The 23,375-nt window shown below is 41.9% G+C and overlaps 2 protein-coding genes and 1 long non-coding RNA gene across 10 annotated transcripts in view; 1 reads left to right on the top strand and 2 right to left on the bottom strand.

Annotated features, from left to right (window-relative positions):
• LOC134342480 (uncharacterized) overlaps positions 1-5,868 on the bottom strand; it is a 52,773-nt gene extending 46,905 nt beyond the window's left edge. For both annotated transcript variants that reach the window (XR_010017027.1, XR_010017028.1), the window contains exon 1: positions 5,584-5,868. This is a non-coding gene — a long non-coding RNA (uncharacterized LOC134342480). The remainder of the gene's footprint in view (positions 1-5,583) is intronic.
• The window catches only part of rbks (ribokinase), a 196,344-nt gene extending 188,141 nt beyond the window's left edge, over positions 1-8,203 (top strand). For all 7 annotated transcript variants that reach the window (XM_063040667.1, XM_063040670.1, XM_063040669.1 and 4 more), the window contains one exon: positions 7,910-8,203. In XM_063040667.1, the coding sequence (XP_062896737.1) occupies positions 7,910-8,083 (174 nt within the window). In that variant the 3' untranslated portion in view covers positions 8,084-8,203. The remainder of the gene's footprint in view (positions 1-7,909) is intronic.
• Positions 8,130-23,375, bottom strand: part of mrpl33 (mitochondrial ribosomal protein L33) — a 169,599-nt gene continuing 154,353 nt past the window's right edge. Inside the window, exons 5-6 of the mRNA XM_063040673.1 lie at positions 12,827-12,933; positions 8,130-8,390 (exon numbers count right to left, since the gene is read on the bottom strand). Of these exons, the coding sequence (XP_062896743.1) occupies positions 8,341-8,390; positions 12,827-12,933 (157 nt within the window). The 3' untranslated portion in view covers positions 8,130-8,340. The remainder of the gene's footprint in view (positions 8,391-12,826; positions 12,934-23,375) is intronic.

The following is a 23,375-nucleotide window of genomic DNA, read 5'->3' as shown; positions in this document are numbered from 1 at the left end:
CCACGGTTCTGTCAACGCAGAAGGGCCAAGTCTCTTGTTCAGGACAGGAAAGGGAGGGGGATGATGCCAGAATAAGGAGGAGGGGGAGGGGAAGGATAATAGCCAAAAGGTGATTGTTAAAGCCAGGTGGGTGGGAAAGATAAAGAGCTGGAGAGGAAGGCATTTGATAGGAGAGGACAGTGGACCAGAGGAGAAAGAGAAAGGGAAGGAGCACCAGGGAAAGTTGTTAGGCAGGTGCAAAGGGCTAAGAGGCCAGAGGGGGTAACAGAAGAGAGGAGGGAAGCTTGTTTTACTGGAAGCATAAATCAATATTCTGGCCATCAGGTTGCAGGCTATCCAGACAGAATATATGATATTGCTCCCCCATGAGAATGGCCTCATTATAGCACAAAACGAGACCATGACCAGCATATCAGAGCTGGTATAGGAATCAGAATTTAAATGTTTGGCGACTGGGAAGTTCCACTTTTGGCGGATAGAGCAGAGGTGCTCAACAAAGTTGTGCCCCAGTTTACGACAGGTCTCACCAGTGTGGAGGAGGCCACATTGGGAGCACTGGATCATACAGTTGTTGCATGAACAAAGTCACCAGAGAGAAGTACTGGTAGATATGAAATACCCTCTATTCAACAAAATGAGAGACAGTAGGCACCAGATGGAGACTCTTTCAACGCAAGAGGTCTGCTTCACCCAACACTACACAACATTTTATATACCAAAGATCAAAGAAGAATTCAGGACTATTCAAACAAATCCATATTTACAATGATTCCTTTGATGTAACAGTTTCAAACGCCTGGATCTTCCCACCATCACACCCAAAATAATTACTGTCGTATCTATGCAATAGGATGTTGATTGGGTTCATGCATATGTAGACAATTAGTTAAGTGCCTGTTTCCTGGTCTGCATTTTACTGTTCTTAGCTGCATTTTAAATTTAATCTTCAATGCGTATTCAAATCTGAAGGCTAGTAGGTAAAGTCAGTTATATTGCTACATGTGCTAACCCTAAAAATCGCTCTTATAGATACTGTAGATAACCCCAGCAGATTCGCAACTGAGGTTTTGCCTCACCTGGGAGGACTGTTTGGGTTCCTGAATGGAGGTGAGAGAGGAGGTGAATGGGTAGGTGTAGAACTTTGCCCACTTGCAGGAATAAATGCCGGGAGGGCGGGGAGACAGATGGACAAGGGAATCACAGAGGGAGTGATCCCTGTAGAAAGCCAATGGAGGGTGGGGGGGGGGAGGTAAAGATATGTTTAGTGGTGGGATCCCTTTGGAGATGGTGGAAGTTGCAGAGAACTGTGTGTGGAGGTGGAGGATCATGGGGTGGTAGGTAAGAACAAGAGGAACTCTTATCATTGTTAAGGTAGTGAGAAGATGCGGTGAGCACAGATGTCTGGGAAACAGAGCAGATGCAGATGAGGGTAGCATCAATGGTCAAGGAAGAGAAACCCTGATCTTTGAAGAAGGAGGACATTTCCAATGTCCTGGAAAGGAAAGCTTCATCCTGGGAACAGATGAGGTGCAGATGAAGGAACTGAGAAAAGGAAGTAGCATTTTTAATGAAGACAGAGTGGAATGTGGTACTGCTCAGGTAACCATGGGTATTAGTAGGTTTATAAAAGATTTTGGTAGACAGTTCGTCTCCATAGATGGAGACAGATAGATTGAGAAAGGGGAGGAAGGTGTCCGAAATGGACCAAGTGAATTTAAGGCCAGGGTAGAAGTTGGAGGCACAGTTGATTAAATTGATGAGCTCAGCATGGATGCATGAAGCAGCACCAATGCAGTGGTCACTGTAGCAGAGGAAGAGTTGGGGAGCATTACTGGGAAAGGCTTCAAACATGGACTGTTTTACATAGCCAGCGAAAAGGCAGGCTTAGCTGGGATCCATGCAGGTATCTATGGCTACCCCTCGAGTCTGGAGAAAGTGGAAGGAGCTAAAGGAGAAATTGATCAGGATGAGAACCAGTTCTGCCAGATGGAGGAGGGTGGTGGTGGAGGGGAACTGGTTGGTTCTTTTATTGAGAAAGAAGCAGAGAGCTTAGAGGCCATCTTGATGGGGGAATAGAGTGTATAAGGACTGGACATCCATGATGAAAATTAGGCAGTCAGATCCAGGAAATTGAAAGTTAGGGGATTGCGAACATGAGAAGTGTCATGGATTTGGGTGGGAAGGCACTGAGCCAAGGGGGATAGAGTGGAGTTCATGTAGGAGGACACGAGTTCAGTGGGGCAGGAGCAAGCAATAAATAAATAGTGCAAATGAGGAAAAACCAGGTATATTCATGGGTTCAGTCGTTCACACTGTCCTCCCTTCTTGGGCAGTATTTCTTGTGTCAAACCTGCCTCCAATCCTTGCGTTTCTTTCATTTCAGGTTTATTTTAAATTTCAATGGCATTACGATATTTTTATCCATTTTGTTAGTCGCCATCTACATTCTGGTTTGCATACTTGAATTTGCATTGCATTCTTGATTCCAAGTTGTTAATGCAAATTAAACACAGTAGGGTTACAACACCGATCCCACTCAGCACCTCTCCTACCCTGCCCAGCTGCTTTCTTTTGATCTGTAAATTTGTTATTCACACCAAGGTTTTGACTTGAATGTTCAATGCTTCCACTTTTCCTTGCTGTACTTTTCTGAAATACAAATTGGAATTTCATGATCCAAAGCAGGAGTGAAGGCTTTTGCTCATCTCCAAACCATTTCCTTGTGAGATCAAAATATTACTCATCGGCTTCTGACTACTATATCCATGCTGCCTGATGTACCTTTCCCATTCACTAGGCTAGTGCAGAAATTGCAGGGGCCCTGGCAGAGATACCTAAAATGACCTTAGCCACGGGAGAGGTGCTAAAGGATTGCAGATAGCTAATATTCCATTTGTCAAGAAAAGTTCCAGGAATATGCTGGAAAATTGTAGGATTGTATATTTTTACTATAGATGTCCAGTCCCTATATACCCTCATCCCCAACAGGAAGGCCTCAAAGCGCCTCGATTTTTTCTGGACACCAGACCTAACCAGTTCCCCTTCACCACCACTCTCCTCCGTCTTACGGAACTTTTCGTAACTCTCAATAATATACATATGTCTATATGTACATATAGACATCATCCACCTTCTTGGTAACCTCAAAAAACTCTATAGGATTGGTTAGAGATGACCTACCACGTACAAAACCATGTTGACTATTCCTAATGAAGCCCTGTCTATCCAAATACTTATCCAAATCCTGTCCCATAAAATATTTTCTCAATAATTTACCTACAATGGACTTCAGGCTCACCATCCTACAATTTTCCAGCATATTCCTGGAACCTTTCTTGATAAATGGAATATTAGCTATCTGCAATCCTTCAGCACCTCTCCCGTGGCTAAGATCATTTTAAGTATCTCTGCCAGGGCCCCTGCAATTTCTGCGCTAGCCTCCCACAAGGTCTAAGGAAACAGCCTCTCAGGCCCTGGGGACTTATCCACCCTAATTTGCCTCAAAACAGTAAACACCTCCTCTTCTGCAATCTAGATATGATCCCTGATCTCACTACTCTTTTGCCTCAGTTCTGTAGACTCTGTGTCTGTTTCCAAAATAAATATGGATGCAAAAATTTACTTAAGGATCTCCCAAATCTCTTTCAGCTTCATGCATAGATGACCACACTGATCATCAAGGACGAATTTTGTTTCTTGCTATCCTTTTGCTCAAAACATAGCTATAGATAGAAACATAGAAAACCTACAGCACAATACAGGCCTGTCAGCCCACAAAGCTGTGCCAAATATGTCCTTACCTTAGAACTACCTAGGCTTACCCATAGCCCTCTATTTTTCTAAGCTCCATGTACCCATCCAGGAGTCTCTTAAAAGACCCTATCGTTTCCGCCTCCACCACTGCCGCTGGCAGTCCATTCCACACAGTCACCACTCTGCGTAAAAAAACTTGCCCCTAACATCTCTTCTGTACCTGCTTCCAAGAACCTTAAAACTATGCCGTCTCGTGCTAGCCATTTCAACCCAGGGAAAAAGCCTCTGACTATCCACACGATCAATGCCTCTCATTATCTTGTACACCTGTCAGGTCACCTCTCTTCCTCCGTTGCTCCAAGGAAAAAAGGCCGAGTTCACTCAACCTATTCTCTTAAGGCATGCTCCCCAATCCAGGCAACATCCTTGTAAATCTCCCCTGCACCCTTTCTATGGTTTCCACGTCCTTCCTGTAGTGTGGCGACCAGAATTGAGCACAGTACTCCAAATGGGGTCTGACCAGGGTCCTATATAGCTGCAACATTACCTCTCGGCTCTTAAACTCAGTCCCACGATTGATGAAGGCCAATGCACCGTATGCCTTCTTAACCACAGAGTCAACCTGCACAGCAGCTTTGAGTGTCCTATGGACTCGAACCCCAAGATTCATCTGATCCTCCACACTTCCAAGAGTCTTACCATTGATACTATATTCTGCCATTATATTAGACCTACCAAAATGAACTACCTCACACTTATCTGGGTTGAACTCCATCTGCCACTTCTCAGCCCAGTTTTGCATCCTGTCAATGTCCCGTTGTAACCTCTGACAGCCCTCCACACTGTCCACAACACCCCCAACCTTTGTGTCATCACTTTTAATTCTCCTTCACCTTGTCTGTCAGAGCAAACTCATGTCCACTTTCGGCCTTCCTGATTTCTTGGACTGTAGGAGAATGAGGGGTGACTTTATAGAAATGTTTAAAGTTATGAAAGGCACAGATAATGCAGATTTTAAGTCTCCCTGGAGAAGGGAAGTCCAAAACTAGGCAGCCTAAGATTTAAGATGAGAGGGAAGCAATTTAAAAGGTATCCAAGGAGCAACCTTTTCATGCAAAGGGTGGTGAGTATACGGAATGAGCTGCCAGAGGAAGTGATTGAAGCAGAATAAATAGTATCATTTAAGAAGCATTTATATCCTGTAGGTACATGAGGGGGCATAGCTTAGATGGATATGGGCCAAATGCAGGAAATCAGGACGAGCAGGGTTTGCACAGTGGTGGGTATGGACTTATTGCACCAAAGAGCCTGGATCTGTGCTGTATTACTCTATGACACTGTAACACTCTAGTGCCCTACCATTTACTATACATTGTTTGCAGTCCCGAAATACACACCCTTGTTTTTGTCAAGATTAAATTCCATTTGCCATTGGTCAGCCCAACTTTTCAATCTGATCTATATCTTTGGCAACCTCCCTTATTTTCTACGTCACCTATTTTCCTCCACTCTGCAGATATACTTAACATTCCTTCTATGTCTATATTCAAGTTGTTAAAGCGTTTCATAAATACAGGTGGTTGAGGTTCAATTGTGTTCTGCTCCTTCCAATAAATCCTGTTCGATTGACTGTCACAAGCTGTTAACCTGATGTACCCAAGAGCATCCCTGACCTTCAGAAGGAAGTAACTAAAAAATATCAACTAACACAATATTCATTTTGTCTAACTAATGCCTGGAATGCAAATGCATTCCATAGATAACATTCCTGCAGACCATTGAAATTGCAACTACATTGTTTCATAGGATGTCTGAACATAGTGTACTTACCTTCCAAGCCTTCAATTTGTTTGTCCGGCTATGTATAATGCACAAATGCTCCTTTAATACCACAAGAGCACGACAGTAGTGCTTAGATTTCTTCTTCAGTTGCTGCCAAAGTAACTGTTCTTTCCTGACTCACTGACCAGCTTTTTAACACTTCAGGAAATAGTACAGTTCTAACAGTGCATGGAAATTAAAAGCTCATCTAGCAAGTTTCCCCTTGCATCATTCCACTGTTAAAGCTTGAAGTGACACTCATATACTTTGTCGTCAGTACGCTTCTAGCATGAGATAGGGCTCTCATCTATCAGGGTTACAAAAGGTGAGCTTTGCTAACTGGGGAGGTTTTGCAGCTTAGGTCAAGACCTGCTACTAGGCATTCCACTCTTATTCATTTTTGATTCCTTGTTAAATAGAGAGTTCAGCATTATCCCAAAGGTTAATTGGCTATTATATAGATATTGGCCCCGGAATGTAGGCAAGTGGCAGATTGGGTGGAAGGGAGGGAAGAACATGACTGGTTTTGCTGCAGTTACTTTGTTGCCTGGTATGTTGTTTTGTGTTCTGTGCTGTTCTGCCAAGCATTGTGGGCATGCTATGTTGGTGCCAGAATGTGTGGTAACACTTGTGAGCTGCCCCAGCACATCCTTGGGTGTGTGCTTCTATTTTGCACAAGTCTGTCCTCACTCCATCCTCCCACCACCCCACCAGGGATAGGGTTCCTCTTGTCCTCACCTACCACCCCATTAGCCTCCGCATCCAACACACAATTCTCCATAATTTGCGCCATCTCCAATGGGATATCACCACCAAGCACATCTTTCCCTCCTCCCCACTTTCTGCTTTCTGCAGGGATTGCTCCCTACACAACTCCCTTGACAATTCATCCCTCCCCACTGATCTCCCTCCTGGTACTTATCCTTGCAAGTGGAACAAATGTTACACTTGCCCCTACACTTCCTCCCTCACTACCATTCAGAGCTCCAAATAGAGCTTCTGGGTGAGGCGACACTTCACCTGTGAGACCGTTGTAGTAACTTGTGCCCAGTGCTCCTGGTGTGACTTCCTGTATATTAGTGAAACCCAACGTAGACTGGGAGACCTCCTCAGTGAGCATCTATGTTCCGTCCGCCAGGTGAAGCGGGATCTCCCGGTGGCCACACATTTTAATTCCACTTCCCATTCCCATTCCGATGTGTCCATCAATGTAGCTTGTCAAAAGTGCTTTAATTCTATTTGCCTTTCCATGGGTGCTGCCCAACAGTTTTTATTTCACGTATCTAACAGCTGCAGTATTTTTTAAAATTCATTTTCAGAGATTAGAAGGTGCTGGTGAGAGGTATTTGGATGTTGATAGAATCAGTATCAAAGGATATCTCTCCAGAGGATGTGAGGTTAGTACAAGAAAGTGGCACTGAGATTAAGGATTAACCACAGCCTCCCAAATGTACATCAAGCATGAGGATCTGTTTGATAAATTCCTACTTCTGTTGGTAACTGAACTTGCACTCAAATATGGCAGAAGGTCAGAAGTTAGGGGAAATTGGAAACCCAGGATTAATTTAAAATTAAGATGTTATTTAATCAGGTGTTATTTTATTTAATTTACTTTGCACTAAAATTTACCAGTTTACTTTGCACTAATTGTTCCAATTATGCTTTCTTGTGTATAATTTATGTTTTTCTTGTGAATGTTGCTAATATAATGCCATGTACCTATGATGTTGCTACAAATAAGTTTTTCATTGCAGCTGTGTGTGCATGTATTTGCGCATATGACAATAAAAGACTTTGAAGAATCAAAATAAATCAGTAAACAGAAGTTGGCAATGCATTCCTACACTCCGTAAAGTCATGTGGTAACAAAGAGCCAGAGTTGGCCACGACTGTGCAGGAGAAGTAGGCAACCTCAGTGATGCAGCCACATAACCTAAAGCTTATTCTTTCCTTAAATTTAACAGAATTTCCAAACAGACGTGTTCAGTCTTATCCAGTTGCCTGGCAGAGGAATGAAGTTGTTGGTCAAACAACATGAACTACATGAAAAACAAAATGCTGTTATGCTGAAAATCTGGAATTTAAATAAACTTTGCTATTCAGCAGGAATGCAATGAATGTTTCTGGTTGATGACAATAGGAAAAAAATTGATGTAAATTAAATTCCTGAACAGAGAATTAAAGGGAACATCTTGAATAGGTTAAGACATTAGATAATTAATGGAGTGAGTGAGTTCACAATATAGGCCAAAATAAACACACAACTAACTAAACAAATATTTGTTAATCTCTAACACATAGGAATAATGAAATAAGACTTTTTTTCCTTTTAAAGGGTGCGGGTGACAGCTTTGTGGGTGCCCTCGCATTCTACATGGCTCATTATCCTTGCATGGAAGTGGAAGAAATGAGCAGGAGAGCCTGTGACATTGCTGCGGTGAGCACCCAATCACAAGGAACTCAAGCTAGCTATCCCAGCCGAGCACAGCTCCCACAGGAATTCTTCTAGGCAAGATTGCCTGTTTCAAGACAAAATGAAAATCTGAGACAATCCATATGGTTATATTCAAAATCTTTATTGTAAAATTTACAGATAACAAATTGTAAATAAAAGTGCAACAGAGCCAGACCCCTCTTGTTTTATTGTCTTCCTTTGAAATGTCACATCAGGCCAAAAGTACAACTTGCATTCATTCCAGTTTCGGGAAATCTTGCTTGGATCCCAAAAAGTCCTGATTCAAAGCCAGTCCATTTAAGGTTCAAATGTTAAATTGACCTGATTTTCTTCTTTTCAAAGAAAAGGACATGCTTGTTGACTGCAAGAAAAGTTGAAGTGTGATTTACAATGAAGTAGGTGGCCATGGGGAAAAGAATTATAACTTTCATTTATATAACCTCTGTAACAGAGCAACATTCTAAAGGAAGAATTAGTATCAATAACTATACAAATCAAAGTAAAATTAGCACTGTCAGAAAAAAAGATACAAGAGCAGACCAAAATGAAAAACATATTTTTGACTAGAAATTTTAAGTTTGGAGAATAACAGCTGGAGGGACCCTTAATGATTATATTCAGGTTGAATCCAGGATTACTGTGTGCAGAAGTCAGTGAGTTCTGGGGATGGAGTAAAAGGGGGCAAAGAGGAGCAAGACAATGGAGGCACTTGAAAACAAAAATGAGCATTAAAAAAGAACAGGCTATTGCTCAAAAAGGAATCAGAAAAAGTCAGTGAGCATGGGTGTAAAGAGCAGATGGGAATTGTGCAATTTAGCAGATGGGCAGCAGTTTCCAATAATGAAGTTAACGAAGAGGGAAACACAGGGCTGCATGCCCTTGGCCTCAAACAAGCTTATGTGAGGAATGCTCACATTGAGACAATCTCATGAGGAAATTCCTTTGCAGAAAGACACATTCCCCCCGTATGTTGCGAGGCTCATTCTATAGCTAGACAAGAACTTTAAAAAAATAGTTAAGGCGCATTTATTCTTCTGATAGAAACATATATGATCATGAGGGATAAAAGTACATAGTTCCCCCCCCCCCACCCCAGGGAGGAGGTGCTGAAGCAAAAGGAGGGGTGTAGGGGCCAACTTTTTCATGTAAAGGGTGGTGCATATTTGAAATGAACTGCCAGAAATAGTGGTTCAGGCAGGTACATGAGTACTACGAACAGGGTTAGGCTGAAACAGATGGGACTAGCTCATTGGGCAAAATACTCAGTTTGTTGGGCTGAAGGGTCTGGTTTTAAGCTGTATGACCGTGACTCTGATTAGTACCCAGTAACTGCCAGTCAGCAAAGCTCCTGACCAGAAATGAAGCTCTATACAAATTTCTTTTGTAATCAATTGTAGCAGAGGTATTTGAAAAACAATTAATATCCATCAAAATAAAGCAAACCCAAGAATTTAAGAGAAACTCATTAAGAAAATATTAATGTCCAAAAGAGTCTTTTTTAAAAGTATTTACAAAAGTGGAGATGCAAATCTATAAGCCAAGTGGAACATTATTGAAAAGCAATAGATTAACTTTGCTCAACCAAATAACAGACTGGCATCTTCAATGAGAAGTTAAATGTTCACAAGCAGTAAAAACAAAGCTTTGCAAAACTTCTCCATGTGGAAGTGCACTAACCTCAACTTTTCAATAACATCGACAACAACAATAATTGGCATTTAAACAAGTGAAAAGACACCTTTGTTTCACAGCTGGGATATAAATCACACCGTGGAACTGAAGTTTTTCAGCCTTCTGATACCCATTTTATTGGAAATTACTTAATTTCTACCAATGTTGCCAGTGGCACAAGATTTTTTTCTTTTAAAACACCAAGCCAACATCCTGGAAGGTATTACCCTCCTGGAACCAAAGTCCAGTTATTCTCATCACTCACACTACCCTCTAAATGTTGTTCCCCCTCAGATTCCCCTTAAATATTTCACATTTCACTCTAAACATATGACCTCTACTTCTAGTCTTACCCAACCAGAGGGATAAAAGCCTGCAAGCATTCACCCTATCTATAACCCTCATAATTTCATATACCTCCAGAAAATCACCCCTAATTCCCCCGCACTCCAAGAGAGAAGTCCTAACCTGTTCAATCTTTCCCTATAACTCAGGTTCTCATCCCCTGGCAACATAAATCTTTGATTATAATAGAATTTCATGTTGATCTTGAATACTTGTCCCTATTCCAAATGGGTGAGGTTACACAGCACTAAAATGGAAGTCTCACAATGGACGATACCTGAACAGCAAGAGGAAGTGTACTGCTGGACTGAGTCTTACCACGTGGACTTCAGAACATACTACAACCTTTACTTTGAAACATTTTAATTTGTCAGTGTTTCAAGTTATACCACTGTAACAAATTGTAACAATAAACACAGAATGGAAGCCGATGGCTTATTGTTAATAAACCACTGACACCATCCAGTCAAAACATTTTACTTTTGCCATTCTGCCTATCAGTTATTTTAACTGCCTGATATAGTTTACTCTGACCCTTTACTTCCTCTCAACTGCCTATTACTTCCTCTGGGTCCCCTCCTCCTTCCCCATCTCCTATCAGATTTTTTCTTCTCTGGCCCTTGATCTTTCCCACCCACCTGGCTTCACCTAACATCTTCCTGCTGTAGACTCTTTCCCCCTCCCCCTACCTTATTATTCTGGCATCATCCCTCTTCTTTCTCAGTCCTAAAGAAGGATCTTCGCCCTAGATTATTCTTTTCCATAGATGCTGTCTGACCGTCTGGGTTCCTCCAATATTTTGAGTGTGTTCCTTTGGATTTTTAGCACAAAAACAAAGAAAACCTACAGCACAATACAGGCCCTTCCGCCCCTAAAGCTGTCCTTGCTTACCTTAGAAATTACTTAGGTGACCCAGGGTTACCCATAGCCCTCTACTTTTCTAAGCTCCATGTACCTATCCAGGAGTCTCTAAAAAGATCCTAACATATCCACTTCCACCACTGTTGCCGGCAGCCCATTCCACGCACTCACCACTCTCTGTGTAAACACCTTATCCCTGACATCTCCCCTGTACCTACCTCTGAGCACCTTAAAACTGTGCCCTCTCATGCTAGCCATTTCAGCCCTGGGAAAAAGCCTCCGACTATCCACAAAATCAATATCTCTCATTATCTTATACACCTCAATCAGGTCACCTCTCATCCTCCGTTGCTCCAAGGAGAAAAGGCCCAAGTTCACTCAACCTATTCTCATAAGGCATGCTCCCCAATCCAGGCAACATCCTTGTAAATCTCCTCAGCACCCTTTCTATGGTTTCCACATCCTTCCTATAGTGAGGTGACCAGAACTGAGCACAGTACTCCAAGTGGGCTCTGACCAGGATCCTATATAGCTGCAACATTAACTCTCGGCTCCTAAACTCAATCCCAAGACTGATGAAGCCAATACACTATATGCCTTCTTAATCACAGAGTCAACCTGCACAGTAGCTTGAGTGTCCTATGGACTCAGACCCCAAGATCCCTCTGATCCTCCACACTGCCAAGAGTCTTACTATATTCTGCCATCATATTTAACCTACCAAAATGAATCACCTCACACTTACCTGGGTTGAACTCTATTTGCCACTTCTCAGCCCAGTTTTGCAACCCATCAATGTCCCACTGTAACCTCTGATAGCCCTCCACACTATCCACAACACCCCCAACCTTTCTGTCATCAGCAAATTTACTAACCCATCCCTCCACTTTCTCATCCAGGTCATTTAGAAAAATCACGAAGAGTAGGGTCCCAGAACAGATCCCTGAGGCACACCACTGGTCACTGACCTCCATGCAGAATATGACCAGTCTACAACCACTCTTTGCCTTCTGTGGGCAAGCCAGTTCTGGATCCACAAAGCAATATCCCCTTGGATACCATGCCTCCTTACTTTCTCAATAAGTCTTGCATGGGGTACCTTATCAAAAGTCTTGCTGAAATCCATATACACTACATCTACTGCTCTACCTTCATCATGGGTTTAGTCACATCCTCAAAAAATTCAATCAGGCTCCTAATGCATGACCTGCCTTTGACAAAGCCATGCTGACTATTCCTAATCATATCATGCCTCTCTAAATGTTTATAAATCCTGCCTCTCAGGATCTTCTCCATCAACTTACCAACCACTGAAGTAAGACTCACTGGTCTATAATTTCCTGGGCTATCTCTACTCCCTTTCTTGAATAAGGGAACAACATCCGCAACCCTCCAATCTTCCAGAACCTCTCCTGTCCTCATTGATGAATGAAAGATCATCGCCAGAGGCTCAGCAATCTCCTCCCTCGCCTCCCACAGTAGTCTGGGGTACATCCCGTCTGGTTCCAATGACTTATTTAACTTGATGCTTTCCAAAAGCTCCAGCACATCCTCTTCCTTAATATCTACATGCTTAAGCTTTTCAGTCCACTGTAAGTCATCCCTACAGTTGTCAAGATCCTTTCCCGTAGTGAATACTCGTCCATAGCATCTGCAGACTTTTTCGTGTTTATTGTTTACTTGTGTTGTGAGTTATGGTTTGTGTTTGTTTGATGGTTGTATTACAAAACAAAACATTTAAAGTGCTGCACAGTTTAGAGGCTGTATGAAAATTTCCTGCTCAGAACAATGGTTGGTCCACGCACAGGTGTAAAAAAAACTTAGTGGGAATGTTGTAGATAAGAGAACAGGTGGCTTGTAAGATAAAGAGTGTTGAGTGAAGCCAGCAACTGATGGGACAGATGCTCACATTACATTTACCTCTAGGATCATGTTTCCTTAATACCAGCTTGTCCCGGAGTCGGCTCCGCTTTGCATTGAAGCAGTACCCAGTTCCGGCTGCACTCACCATCTGCACAAGGATGGACCTGTGAAAAATCAACAGTCAGTCCTTGTGTTGTTGGGAAACAGAGACCAAGACAATTTACGTAAATCTCTCCAGTATTACATCAGAATTTTGAAAACACCTCTCAAATGCCATACTATATTGTTGATATCCCAATCAACCTCATTATAGTCCTTGCACTGCACTTTTGTCTGTAAATGTAACACTATATTCAGCATTGTTTTATTTTTACTACCTGCATATAACAAAAAATTTTTCATTGTATCATGCGTATAAAGACAATAATAAACCAATTCCATTAAAGGAGCTAAATCAGTGAGATAAAAAATGGAGCAAAAATGGGCAATAGCAGGTTTTCAAGTTCAAGTTCACATTTAATTGTCATTTAACCATACCCATGAGTATAGCCAAATGAAACAGCATTTCAAAATGCAAGGGAGATGATAAGGGGGATCAAAGGTCTTACCCGATGGAGTTCTAGCAGATGGGAATTTCTGAAGCAAACTTGGAAAGATCCAGAATTTTCTTTATGAATGTATTGCTAGTATAGTGTTTGACACAGTGACAGAATTAGATGGTACGCGAAAATGCAACCTAATGCTTTGGAAAGGGTGTAGAAGGGGTTCACCAAAACGTTGCAAGGATTAGAGAGTATTATATATCAAGAGGGGCTGGACAAATTTGGATTGTTTTCACTGGAGCATCAGAAGCCGGGGGAAACCTAAAAGTCATAAAATTAAGAATGGCATAAATTGAATATTAAGATGGAATCTTTCTACAGGATAGAAATGTCAAAAGCTGGACAGCATAACTTTAAGGTGAAAGAGGGATAGTTTAAAGGAGATGCGCAAGTTTATTTTTAGAGAGAGTAGTGGGTTCCTGGAACGTGCTGTTAGGGCAATATGGTGGAAACAGGTACAAAAGCAATATCGAAGAGACTTTAAAGCAGGCAGGGTATGCTGCCCGGATACATAGACCATTGTGCAGGCACATGGAATTAACTAGATTGGAATCATGGTCAGCACAGACCTGGCTGGCTGAAAGGCCCGTTGCCATACTGCACTGTTGTCTCAAGAGCTAATACACAGCAAGGAACACTGAGGCACATTGAGACTGGTGGAGGAACCGAGGTGAGGACTGCAGTAATAGGGGCTGATATCTGGACTGCTCATGGAAATGAAGTGAAGTGAAATCACACATAAGAAAGGCCAAGAGGAAAATGTCTTCAGCTTAGGCTCTGGAAGATGCCAATGGGGATGATACTGGAGGCAGGTTCAATTATCATGTTCAAATATCATGGTAAGAATATACAGGCTTTCAGGAAGGTGAGGCAGTAGGGCTAGTACAGATTCAACAGGCTCAAGGGCGTCCTTCCATGCTGTAACCATTCTACAATACCATACTTGAAAATCAGTTCTCTTGAGGCCTAGGATCTATTGTAACTCAGGGCCTGGGGTATAAAGTTCAACTGCAGGGTAGAGTAGAAATCCAAGTGCTGCAGTCCAATACAATCTGTGGTTTGTGTCATCAAAATATGAATTACTAGCGTGGTGTGAGAATTCAGGCATTTTAATTTGGTGAAGGGCATTAGCCACGCTTCAGCAATGATTACACCATTCCAAGAAGCGGATGGCTCTTTGCCAGTGTAAGCAGTTCACTTGCTCCAGGCTTAACTGATTGGTTGGGGATTTCTAAACTTTCAATTACACAGATCTTCTAAAGACAATCGGGTTAATAACTTCGTCCCTCAAGATGTGAAAACGAAACACTCCATCTCCTTGAATTAGTTGTAATCATTATGACACATATAATGATCTCTACAGCCTGGGTCAAAAAGAGAGGGGGGGGAGAGGGGGAGAGGGAGAGAGGGGGAGAGGAGGAGAGGGAGAGAGGGGGAGAGGGGGAGAGAGGGAGAGAGGGGGGAGGGGGAGAGAGGGGGGAGGGGGAGAGAGGGAGGGGGGAGAGAGGGAGGGGGGAGAGAGGGAGGGGGGAGAGAGGGAGGGGGGAGAGAGGGAGGGGGAGGGGAGAGAGAGAGGAGAGGGGGGAGAGAGAGGGGGAGAGAGAGGGGAGAGAGGGGGAGAGAGAGGGGAGGGAGGGGGAGAGGGGGAGGGGAAGGGGGGAGAGAGAGAGAGAGAATGAGACTATGAGGAGGTACGAGAGAGTTTGAAATAAAATCCATATCTTTTTCAAGGATTCACACCTCAATCAGTTACTTAATTGTAAAGTGCATCACTGTCAAATAAACACAATCTCAATGGACATGTACAAAATGAGATGTCCTCCTTCAGAGGAGGAACATTGTGTAAATAAGAGATTCTGCAGATGCTGAAAATCTGGAGTCGATGAAGGGTCTCATTCCAAACGTCCGACTGTTTATTCTCCTCTACAGATGGTGTTTGACTTGCTAAATTCCTCCAGCACTTTGTGTGAGAAACACTGCATAGTGTTTAATTCCAATAAGCTTAGTGCAGCAACTTCACATATCAGCAACTACCAGACAGGAATCAGAGTTATTATCACCGATTTAAATGATGTAACATTTGTTGTGTTGAGGCACCAGTAACTACATAAAGATAAAAATAAACAAATAGTGCAAAAAAAAGAGGCAGGGTACATGCACTTTTCAAATCTGTTGGAATTCTTTGAGGAAATATCAGGTAGGAAAGATAAAGGAGAGTCAGTGCATGTTCTTGACTTGGACTTTCAGAAAACCATTTGACAAGGTGCCGCATATGAGGCTGCTAAGAAGATATGAGCCCTTGGTATTACAGGAAAGATACTATGATGGATGGAAGATTGGCTGACTGGCAGAAGACCAATGGTATGAATAAGTGGGGTTTTTTTGCGGTGGACTAGTGGTGTTCCACAGGGGTTGGTATTGCGACCGCTTCTTTTCACATTATATGTCAATGACAGAATGAATGGCTCTGTGGGCAAAGTTTGCAAATGACATAAAAATAAGTGGAGGGGCAGGAGCAGGGAGTCTGTAGAGACTTAGACAGATTAGAACAATGGTCAAAGAAGAGGCAGATGGTATATAGTGTAGGAAAGTGTATGGTCATGAACTTTGTTAGAATGAATAAAGGCATAGATTATTTTCTAAACAGTGAAGAAAATCAGAAATTAGAGGTGCAAAGGGACTTGGAAGACTTCGTGCAAAATTCCTTGAAGGTTAACCTGCAGGTTGAGTTGGTGGTACGGAAGGCAAATTCATTAATTTCAAGAGGACTAGAATATACAAAAAAATGTAGTGCTGAACACAGTTGGAGTATAGTGAGCAGTTTTAGGCCGCTTATCTAAGAGAAGATATGCTAGCATTGGAGAGGGTCCAGAGGAGTTCTGTGAAATGATTCCAGGAATGAAAGGATTAACATGAGGAGTGTTCGATGGTTCTGGGCCTGTACCCGCTGGAGTTTAGAAGAATGAGGGGGATCTCACTGAAACCTATCAAATATTGAAAGGCCTAGATGGAGTGGATATGGACAGGGTGTTTCCTATAGTGGGGGAGTGTAGGACCAGGGGACACGGCTTCAGAAAACAGAGGTGTCTCTTTAGAACAGAGATAAAGAGGAATTTCTTCAGCCAAAGCATGGTGAACCTGTGGAATTCATTGCCGCAGATGGCTGGGATGACAAGTCACTGGGGATATTTAAAGTGGAGGTTGATGGGTTCTTGATGAGTAACGACATTAAAGGTTCCAGGGAGAAGGCAGAAGACTGGGTTGAAAGGAATAATAAATCAGCCATGATGAAATGGAAGAGAAGCTCGATGGAACAAATGGCCTAATACTGTTCTCCTACATATATATTCATATTCTCCTACAATGAAGTCTAGGACTCTTTATTTTGCTTTTTTAATTTTCTGAGCAAGTGGATGATCTTGTATTTTTCTGTCACCTTCCATCTGCCACTTCTTTGTCCATCTACTTACTCTGTCAATGTACCCCTGAAGCTTCTTTGCATCCGCATGAGCAGTCCACAACACCACCTAGCAGTAATATAGAAAATAGAAACATAGAAAATAGGTGCAGGAGTAGGCCATTCGGCCCTTCGAGCCTGCACCGCCATTTATTATGATCATGGCTGATCATCCAACTCAGAACCCCGCCCCAGCCTTCCCTCCATACCCCCTGACCCCCGTAGCCACAAGGGCCATATCTAACTCCCTCTTAAATATAGCCAATGAACTGGCCTCAACAGTTTCCCGTGGCAGAGAATTCCACCGTTCACCACTCTCTGTGTGAAGAAGTTTTTCCTAATCTCGGTCCTAAAAGGCTTCCCCTCTATCCTCAAACGGTGGCCCCTCGTTCTGGACTTCCCCAACATCGGGAACAATCTTCCTGCATCTAGCCTGTCCAATCCCTTTAGGATCTTATACGTTTCAATCAGATCCCCCCTCAATCTTCTAAATTCCAACGAGTACAAGCCTAGTTCATCCAGTCTTTCATCATATGAAAGTCCTGCCATCCCAGGAATCAATCTGGTGAACCTTCTTTGTACTCCCTCTATGGCAAAGATGTCTTTCCTCAGATTAGGAGACCAAAACTGCACACAATACTCCAGGTGTGGTCTCACCAAGGCCTTGTACAACTGCAGTAGTACCTCCGTGCTCCTGTACTCGAATCCTCTCGCTATAAATGCCAGCATACCATTCGCCTTTTTCACCGCCTGCTGTACCTGCATGCCCACTTTCAATGACTGGTGTATAATGACACCCAGGTCTCGTTGCACCTCCCCTTTTCCTAATCGGCCACCATTCAGATAATAATCTGTTTTCCTATTTTTGCCACCAAAGTGGATAACTTCACATTTATCCGCATTAAATTGCATCTGCCATGAATTTGCCCACTCACCCAACCTATCCAAGTCACTCTGCATCCTCTTAGCATCCTCCTCACTGCTAACACTGCCACCCAGCTTCGTGTCATCCGCAAACTTGGAGATGCTGCATCTAATTCCCTCATCCAAGTCATTAATATATATTGTAAACAACTGGGGTCCCAGCACTGAGCCTTGCGGTACCCCACTAGTCACCGCCTGCCATTCTGAAAAGGTCCCGTTTATTCCCACTCTTTGCTTCCTGTCTGCTAACCAATTCTCCACCTACACCAATACCTTACCCCCAATACCGTGTGCTTTAAGTTTGCACACTAATCTCCTGTGTGGGACCTTGTCAAAAGCCTTCTGAAAATCCAAATATACCACATCCACTGGTTCTCCCCTATCCACTCTACTAGTTACATCCTCAAAAAATTCTATGAGATTCGTCAGACATGATTTTCCTTTCACAAATCCATGCTGACTTTGTCCGATCATTTCACCGCTTTCCAAATGTGCTGTTATCACATCCTTGATAACTGACTCCAGCAGTTTCCCCACCACCGACGTTAGGCTAACCGGTCTATAATTCCCCGGTTTCTCTCTCCCTCCTTTTTTAAAAAGTGGGGTTACATTAGCCACCCTCCAATCCTCAGGAACTAGCCCAGAATTTAACGAGTTTTGAAAAATTATCACTAATGCATCCACTATTTCTTGGGCTACTTCCTTAAGCACTCTAGGATGCAGACCATCTGGCCCTGGGGATTTATCTGCCTTCAATCCCTTCAATTTACCTAACACCACTTCCCTACTAACATGTATTTCGCTCAGTTCCTCCATCTCACTGGACCCTCTGTCCCTTACTATTTCTGGAAGATTATTTATGTCCTCCTTAGTGAAGACAGAACCAAAGTAATTATTCAATTGGTCTGCCATGTCCTTCGATACATTACACTAGACACTTCCTTCCAAATCATCTGGGACTGTGGCTCCAGCCTTAATCCTTCGGTCAAAATCTTTGCCGGGTTGCAACCTTCCAATTCATAGGGGACCCATTTATTTTTATCCTCTTTTCTGTCTGCTAACCAGCATACTGAGCAGTGTCAGACACCAACAGAATCAACAAACTCATTCGTAAGGCCAGTGATGTTGTGGAGATGGAACTGGACTCTCTCACGGTGGTGTCTGAAAAGAGGATGCTGTCTAAGTTGCATGCCATCTTGGTCAATGTCTCCCATCCACTACATAATGTACTGGGTGGGCACAGGAGTACATTCAGCCAGAGACTCATTCCTCCGAGATGCAGCACAGAGCGTCATAGGAAGTCATTCCTGCCTGTGGCCATCAAACTTTACAACTCCTCCCTTGGAGGGTCAGACACCCTGAGCCAATAGGCTGGTCCTGGACTTTTTTCATAATTTACTGGCATAATTTACATATTACTATTTAACTATTTATGGTTCTATTACTATTTATTATTTATGGAGCAACTGTAACGAAAACCAATTTCCCCCGGGATTAATAAAGTATGACTATGACTATGTACAGTCCAGGATGACATATTACCTCTAATATCATGTATTCAAATTTTTTCCAATTATCATTGGAGTGGCACTTTATCAAAGACCTCCTGAAAGTTCAAACAGACTACATTAACTAGGTGGAGGTACAAGAGACTGCAGATGCTGGAACCTGCAGTGACTCAGCAGGTCAGGCAGTATCTATTAAAAGGAAATGGGCAATGTTTCGGGTCGAAACCCTTCATCTGGAGTGAAGAGTCTAGGCTTCCCCTTAGTGTTCTAGCTATCTCCCCCCTATCTTTCAGTCCGGATAGCCTAAAACATCAACTGTTTATTTTCTTCCACAGATGCTGTCTGACCAGTACAGTTCCCATATAATCAAATCCCATATTTCATTGATTAATTTTTCAAATTCTAATTTCCTAGTTTCAACTACACCTGGCATACATTAAACATCTGTCGCATATCTGTGTAACCCTCTCAACCTTTGACAGGCTTACATCTACCCTGGAGAAAGAAAAGGGCAACAAGCCCATGGACATGCCATTACTTCCATCTCAAAAACCACCCCTGCTTCGACGGACTTCCGGTAGAGCTCATGGAGTGAAGTCGTGCTCTTGACTCACTCCATTACCTCTGAGTTTTTCTTCTTATGATCAGCTATATTTAACTAACCATTAAGGCATTGACTTTTACAATAATCTGAAACAAATTGGGCTTTTTGATATTCGGATGCTTTTAAGGTCTGCTATGTCCAACAAACGGAAAAAATGGGAAAGGCGGCAAACCTCCGGTTAGACCGAAAGGTACCGATCTCCCTCCGACTGAACCACCGTTGACTCTGAAAGCTATATCGGATCTAATTCAAAGGGAAATTTCAACCTCTATAACGGAGCTGATTCGCGTGGAAATTTCAATTAATTTCCAGAAAATTGCGGATTCAATCGATAAAATGCAAACATCTATCATGCAACATCAGTCGGCTATATCTAATCTTCAAAAATCCACGCAACAAAATGAACTCAAGATGGAGAAAATTGAAGAAACAATTACTACAATGAAGAAAAAACTGGACTTTCTGACTTTTAAAAACTGACTTAGAATCCAGAATGCAACGGCAGAATATTCGAATTATTGGTGTTCGTGAAGCTGTTGAATCTGACAACCCTATAAAGTTTTTTTCTCAACTTTTAAAAGATGCATTTCCTACCATATTTCCTGACCAACCACCGTTATTGGATCGGGCTTACAGAGTTCCATCATATTCGTCTAAGTCAGATAAACCTCGATATGTCATTTTACGTTTTTATTACTTTCAAGACAAGGAGAAACTGCTTCGATTTGTTCGATCTAAAGGCTATATTGATTTTTTGGATCTTCAGTTCCGATTCGTGGAGGACTTCAGCAAACAGATTCGGGATCAACGGGTTCGTTACAGATCTGTGATGTCGGAACTCTACAAGATGGATTTAAAACCAGCGCTGCTTTATCCTGCGCGTTTAAGGATCCGCACGCCTGACGGAGCCCTTCGTTTTTTTGAATCTCCATCGGATGCCCAGAGTTATCTGGATCAATTTTCACCTTCAACATCTTAATCGTAATTTTTAATTATCTCCGTTTGATCGGAGGTTGTGAATCTGTCGGGTTTAATTTTTGGTTGCTTTATATGAGCAGAAAAGGCTTTTTTTGATTAATTAATATGGTTGCCAAACTTTCTTTCTAACTGCGTCATTCCTTTCTTTTTCCCTGGGGATTATGGGTGGTTATTCCCTCAGCATCATTTCGTGTATTTCCTTTGAGGCCTTAAATTTCGTAGTCTTTAAATGTACTTTTTTCTGTAGTTTTCCTAACTAGTTTTATATTAATAATTTAGTTTTTTTTTGGTTATCATAGGGTCTGTGGTCTGTTACGGTTTTCTTTATACTTTCTGGCTTTTTTTCTGTTTTATATCGTGTTTGTCTTAACTGTTCTACTTTTTTAATTCTTTTGCTGTTTTATAACTAGCTGATCTTTTTTATATTTACACTTTTTTTAGTGAGTGTCTATCGGAAGTCATGGGGATAGTTCTAGTGCTTGCTTCTTTCTGGCGGGTCTGCTTTAGATTTAGCCTTGGGGTCATGGGGTGGGGGTGGTGGGAGGGGCTTCACATTTTAGTTTTTTTCTTCTTGGGCTATTTACATTACTGAAGCATTGGTTGTGTTCTCCTACCCGTTATCTCTGGTTTGTTCTGTTCCCTTTCCTGGTTCGTGGGTCGAACCTATCGTCAATCCTCTTTTTTGCGGGTTGACTTTAGGGTTTATGGAGTCTATTATTAATTTTGTCTCCTGGAATACTAATGGTCTTAATCATCCTATTAAAAGGAAAAAAGTTTTTTAAAGTATTCCGGAGACTTAAAGCACATGTTCTATTTTTACAAGAGACCCATGTGCGGAGGGGGGACAGACTATGTTTTTTCAAATTCTGGAAGGGCCAACAGTTTCATTCGAATTCTAACGCTAAGATTCGAGGCGTCTCTATTTTTATAGACTCCTCAGTTACTTTTGTACATGATATTGTCTCTGATCCGAATGGTAGATTTCTACCGGTTAGTGGTCTACTATTCAATAAAAAGGTAGTTTTGGTTAACGTTTATGCCCCCAATATGGACTGTCCGGAATTTTATATATCATTATTTAATCGGTTCCCAAATTTGAATGAGTTTTCATTGATCTGGGGCGGAGATCTTAATACTTGCTTATCTCCAGTTTTGGACCGTTCGGCTCCTCTACGGACCTTACCTAATAAATCAGCAACTTTGATTAACTCATTCCTCTCTGATTCTGGGTCGACGGATATTTGGCGTTTTTTGCATCCTCAGGAAAAAGATTTTTCTTGTTTTTCACATGTTCACCATTCCTATTCAAGAATTGATTATTTTTTTATTGACTCTCGGCTTATCTCTTCAGTGATTAAATGTGATTATGATTCTATAACTATTTCGGATCATGCTCCACTTAAGCTTTCTATTAAAATTCAGGTCAATACACAAAATAATAGACGATGGCGTTTTAATTCGTTGCTGCTTCAGGACTCGGATTTTATTAACCTTATGAATTAACAGATTGATTTCTTTTTTACAATCAACTACACAGAGGATATTTCTGTGAACATTCTTTGGGATACTTTTAAAGCTTATATTCGTGGTCAGATTATCTCGTATTCTGCTGCTTTGAGGAAGAAGTTGAAGCAGGAGGAGTTGGTAATTGTGGACAAGATTAAGGAAATTGATAAGAAATATGTTACAGCTCCCTCTGAGGAGCTGTATAAACAAAGAACTGAACTTCAAATGGAGCACAGCTTATTACTTTCATCCTCGTTTGTAAACCAATTAAAGAAAACAAGAAGTGAATTTTATGTAAACAACAGGAATTCTGCAGATGCTTACTCACTCTTCCTTCAGTTAGTCCTGACGAAGGGTCTCGGCCTGAAACGTCGACTGCGCCTCCTCCTATAGATGCTGCCTAGCCTGCTGCGTTCACCAGCAACTTTGAAGTGAATTTTATGTACACAGTGACAAAGTTGGTAAACTGTTGGCCAACCAACTGAAGTCTAATTATACTAAATCTCAAATTAATCAGATTTATAATCAAAATGATTGACTGATATTTGATCATGCGGAGATCAATCAAACCTTCTTTGATTTTTATTCTTCCTTATATCAATCTGAGTCTTTACAAGACTCTAAATATATGAATGACTTTTTAGATAACCTAGATTTTCCTGAGATTTCACAGGATATGTCTTCTATGCTTGATACTCCCATTACTACTGATGAGATTAAGAATGTTATTTCCTCTATGAACCTGGGGAAAGCTCCTGGCCCTGATGGGTTTACCGTGGAATTTTATAGGTTTTTTGCACCTTCATTAATCCCTTGGTTCTGTAGGGGTTTGGAGGCTTCATTAAAACTTGGTAAACTTCCCGAATCCTTTTATAGAGCGTCAATCTCTCTAATATTAAAGAAGGATAAAGATCCTGCTCAATGCGCATCTTATAGACCAATATCTTTATTAAATGTTCATTCTAAAATTTTTTCTAAATTATTAGCAGATTAGAAAAGGTACTCCCTTTTATTATTTCGGAAGACC

The sequence above is a fragment of the Mobula hypostoma genome, chromosome 2 (genome assembly GCF_963921235.1).
Source record: "Mobula hypostoma chromosome 2, sMobHyp1.1, whole genome shotgun sequence".
In the NCBI taxonomy this organism is placed as follows: domain Eukaryota; kingdom Metazoa; phylum Chordata; class Chondrichthyes; order Myliobatiformes; family Myliobatidae; genus Mobula; species Mobula hypostoma.
This window is presented reverse-complemented; position numbering and strand designations above follow the sequence as displayed.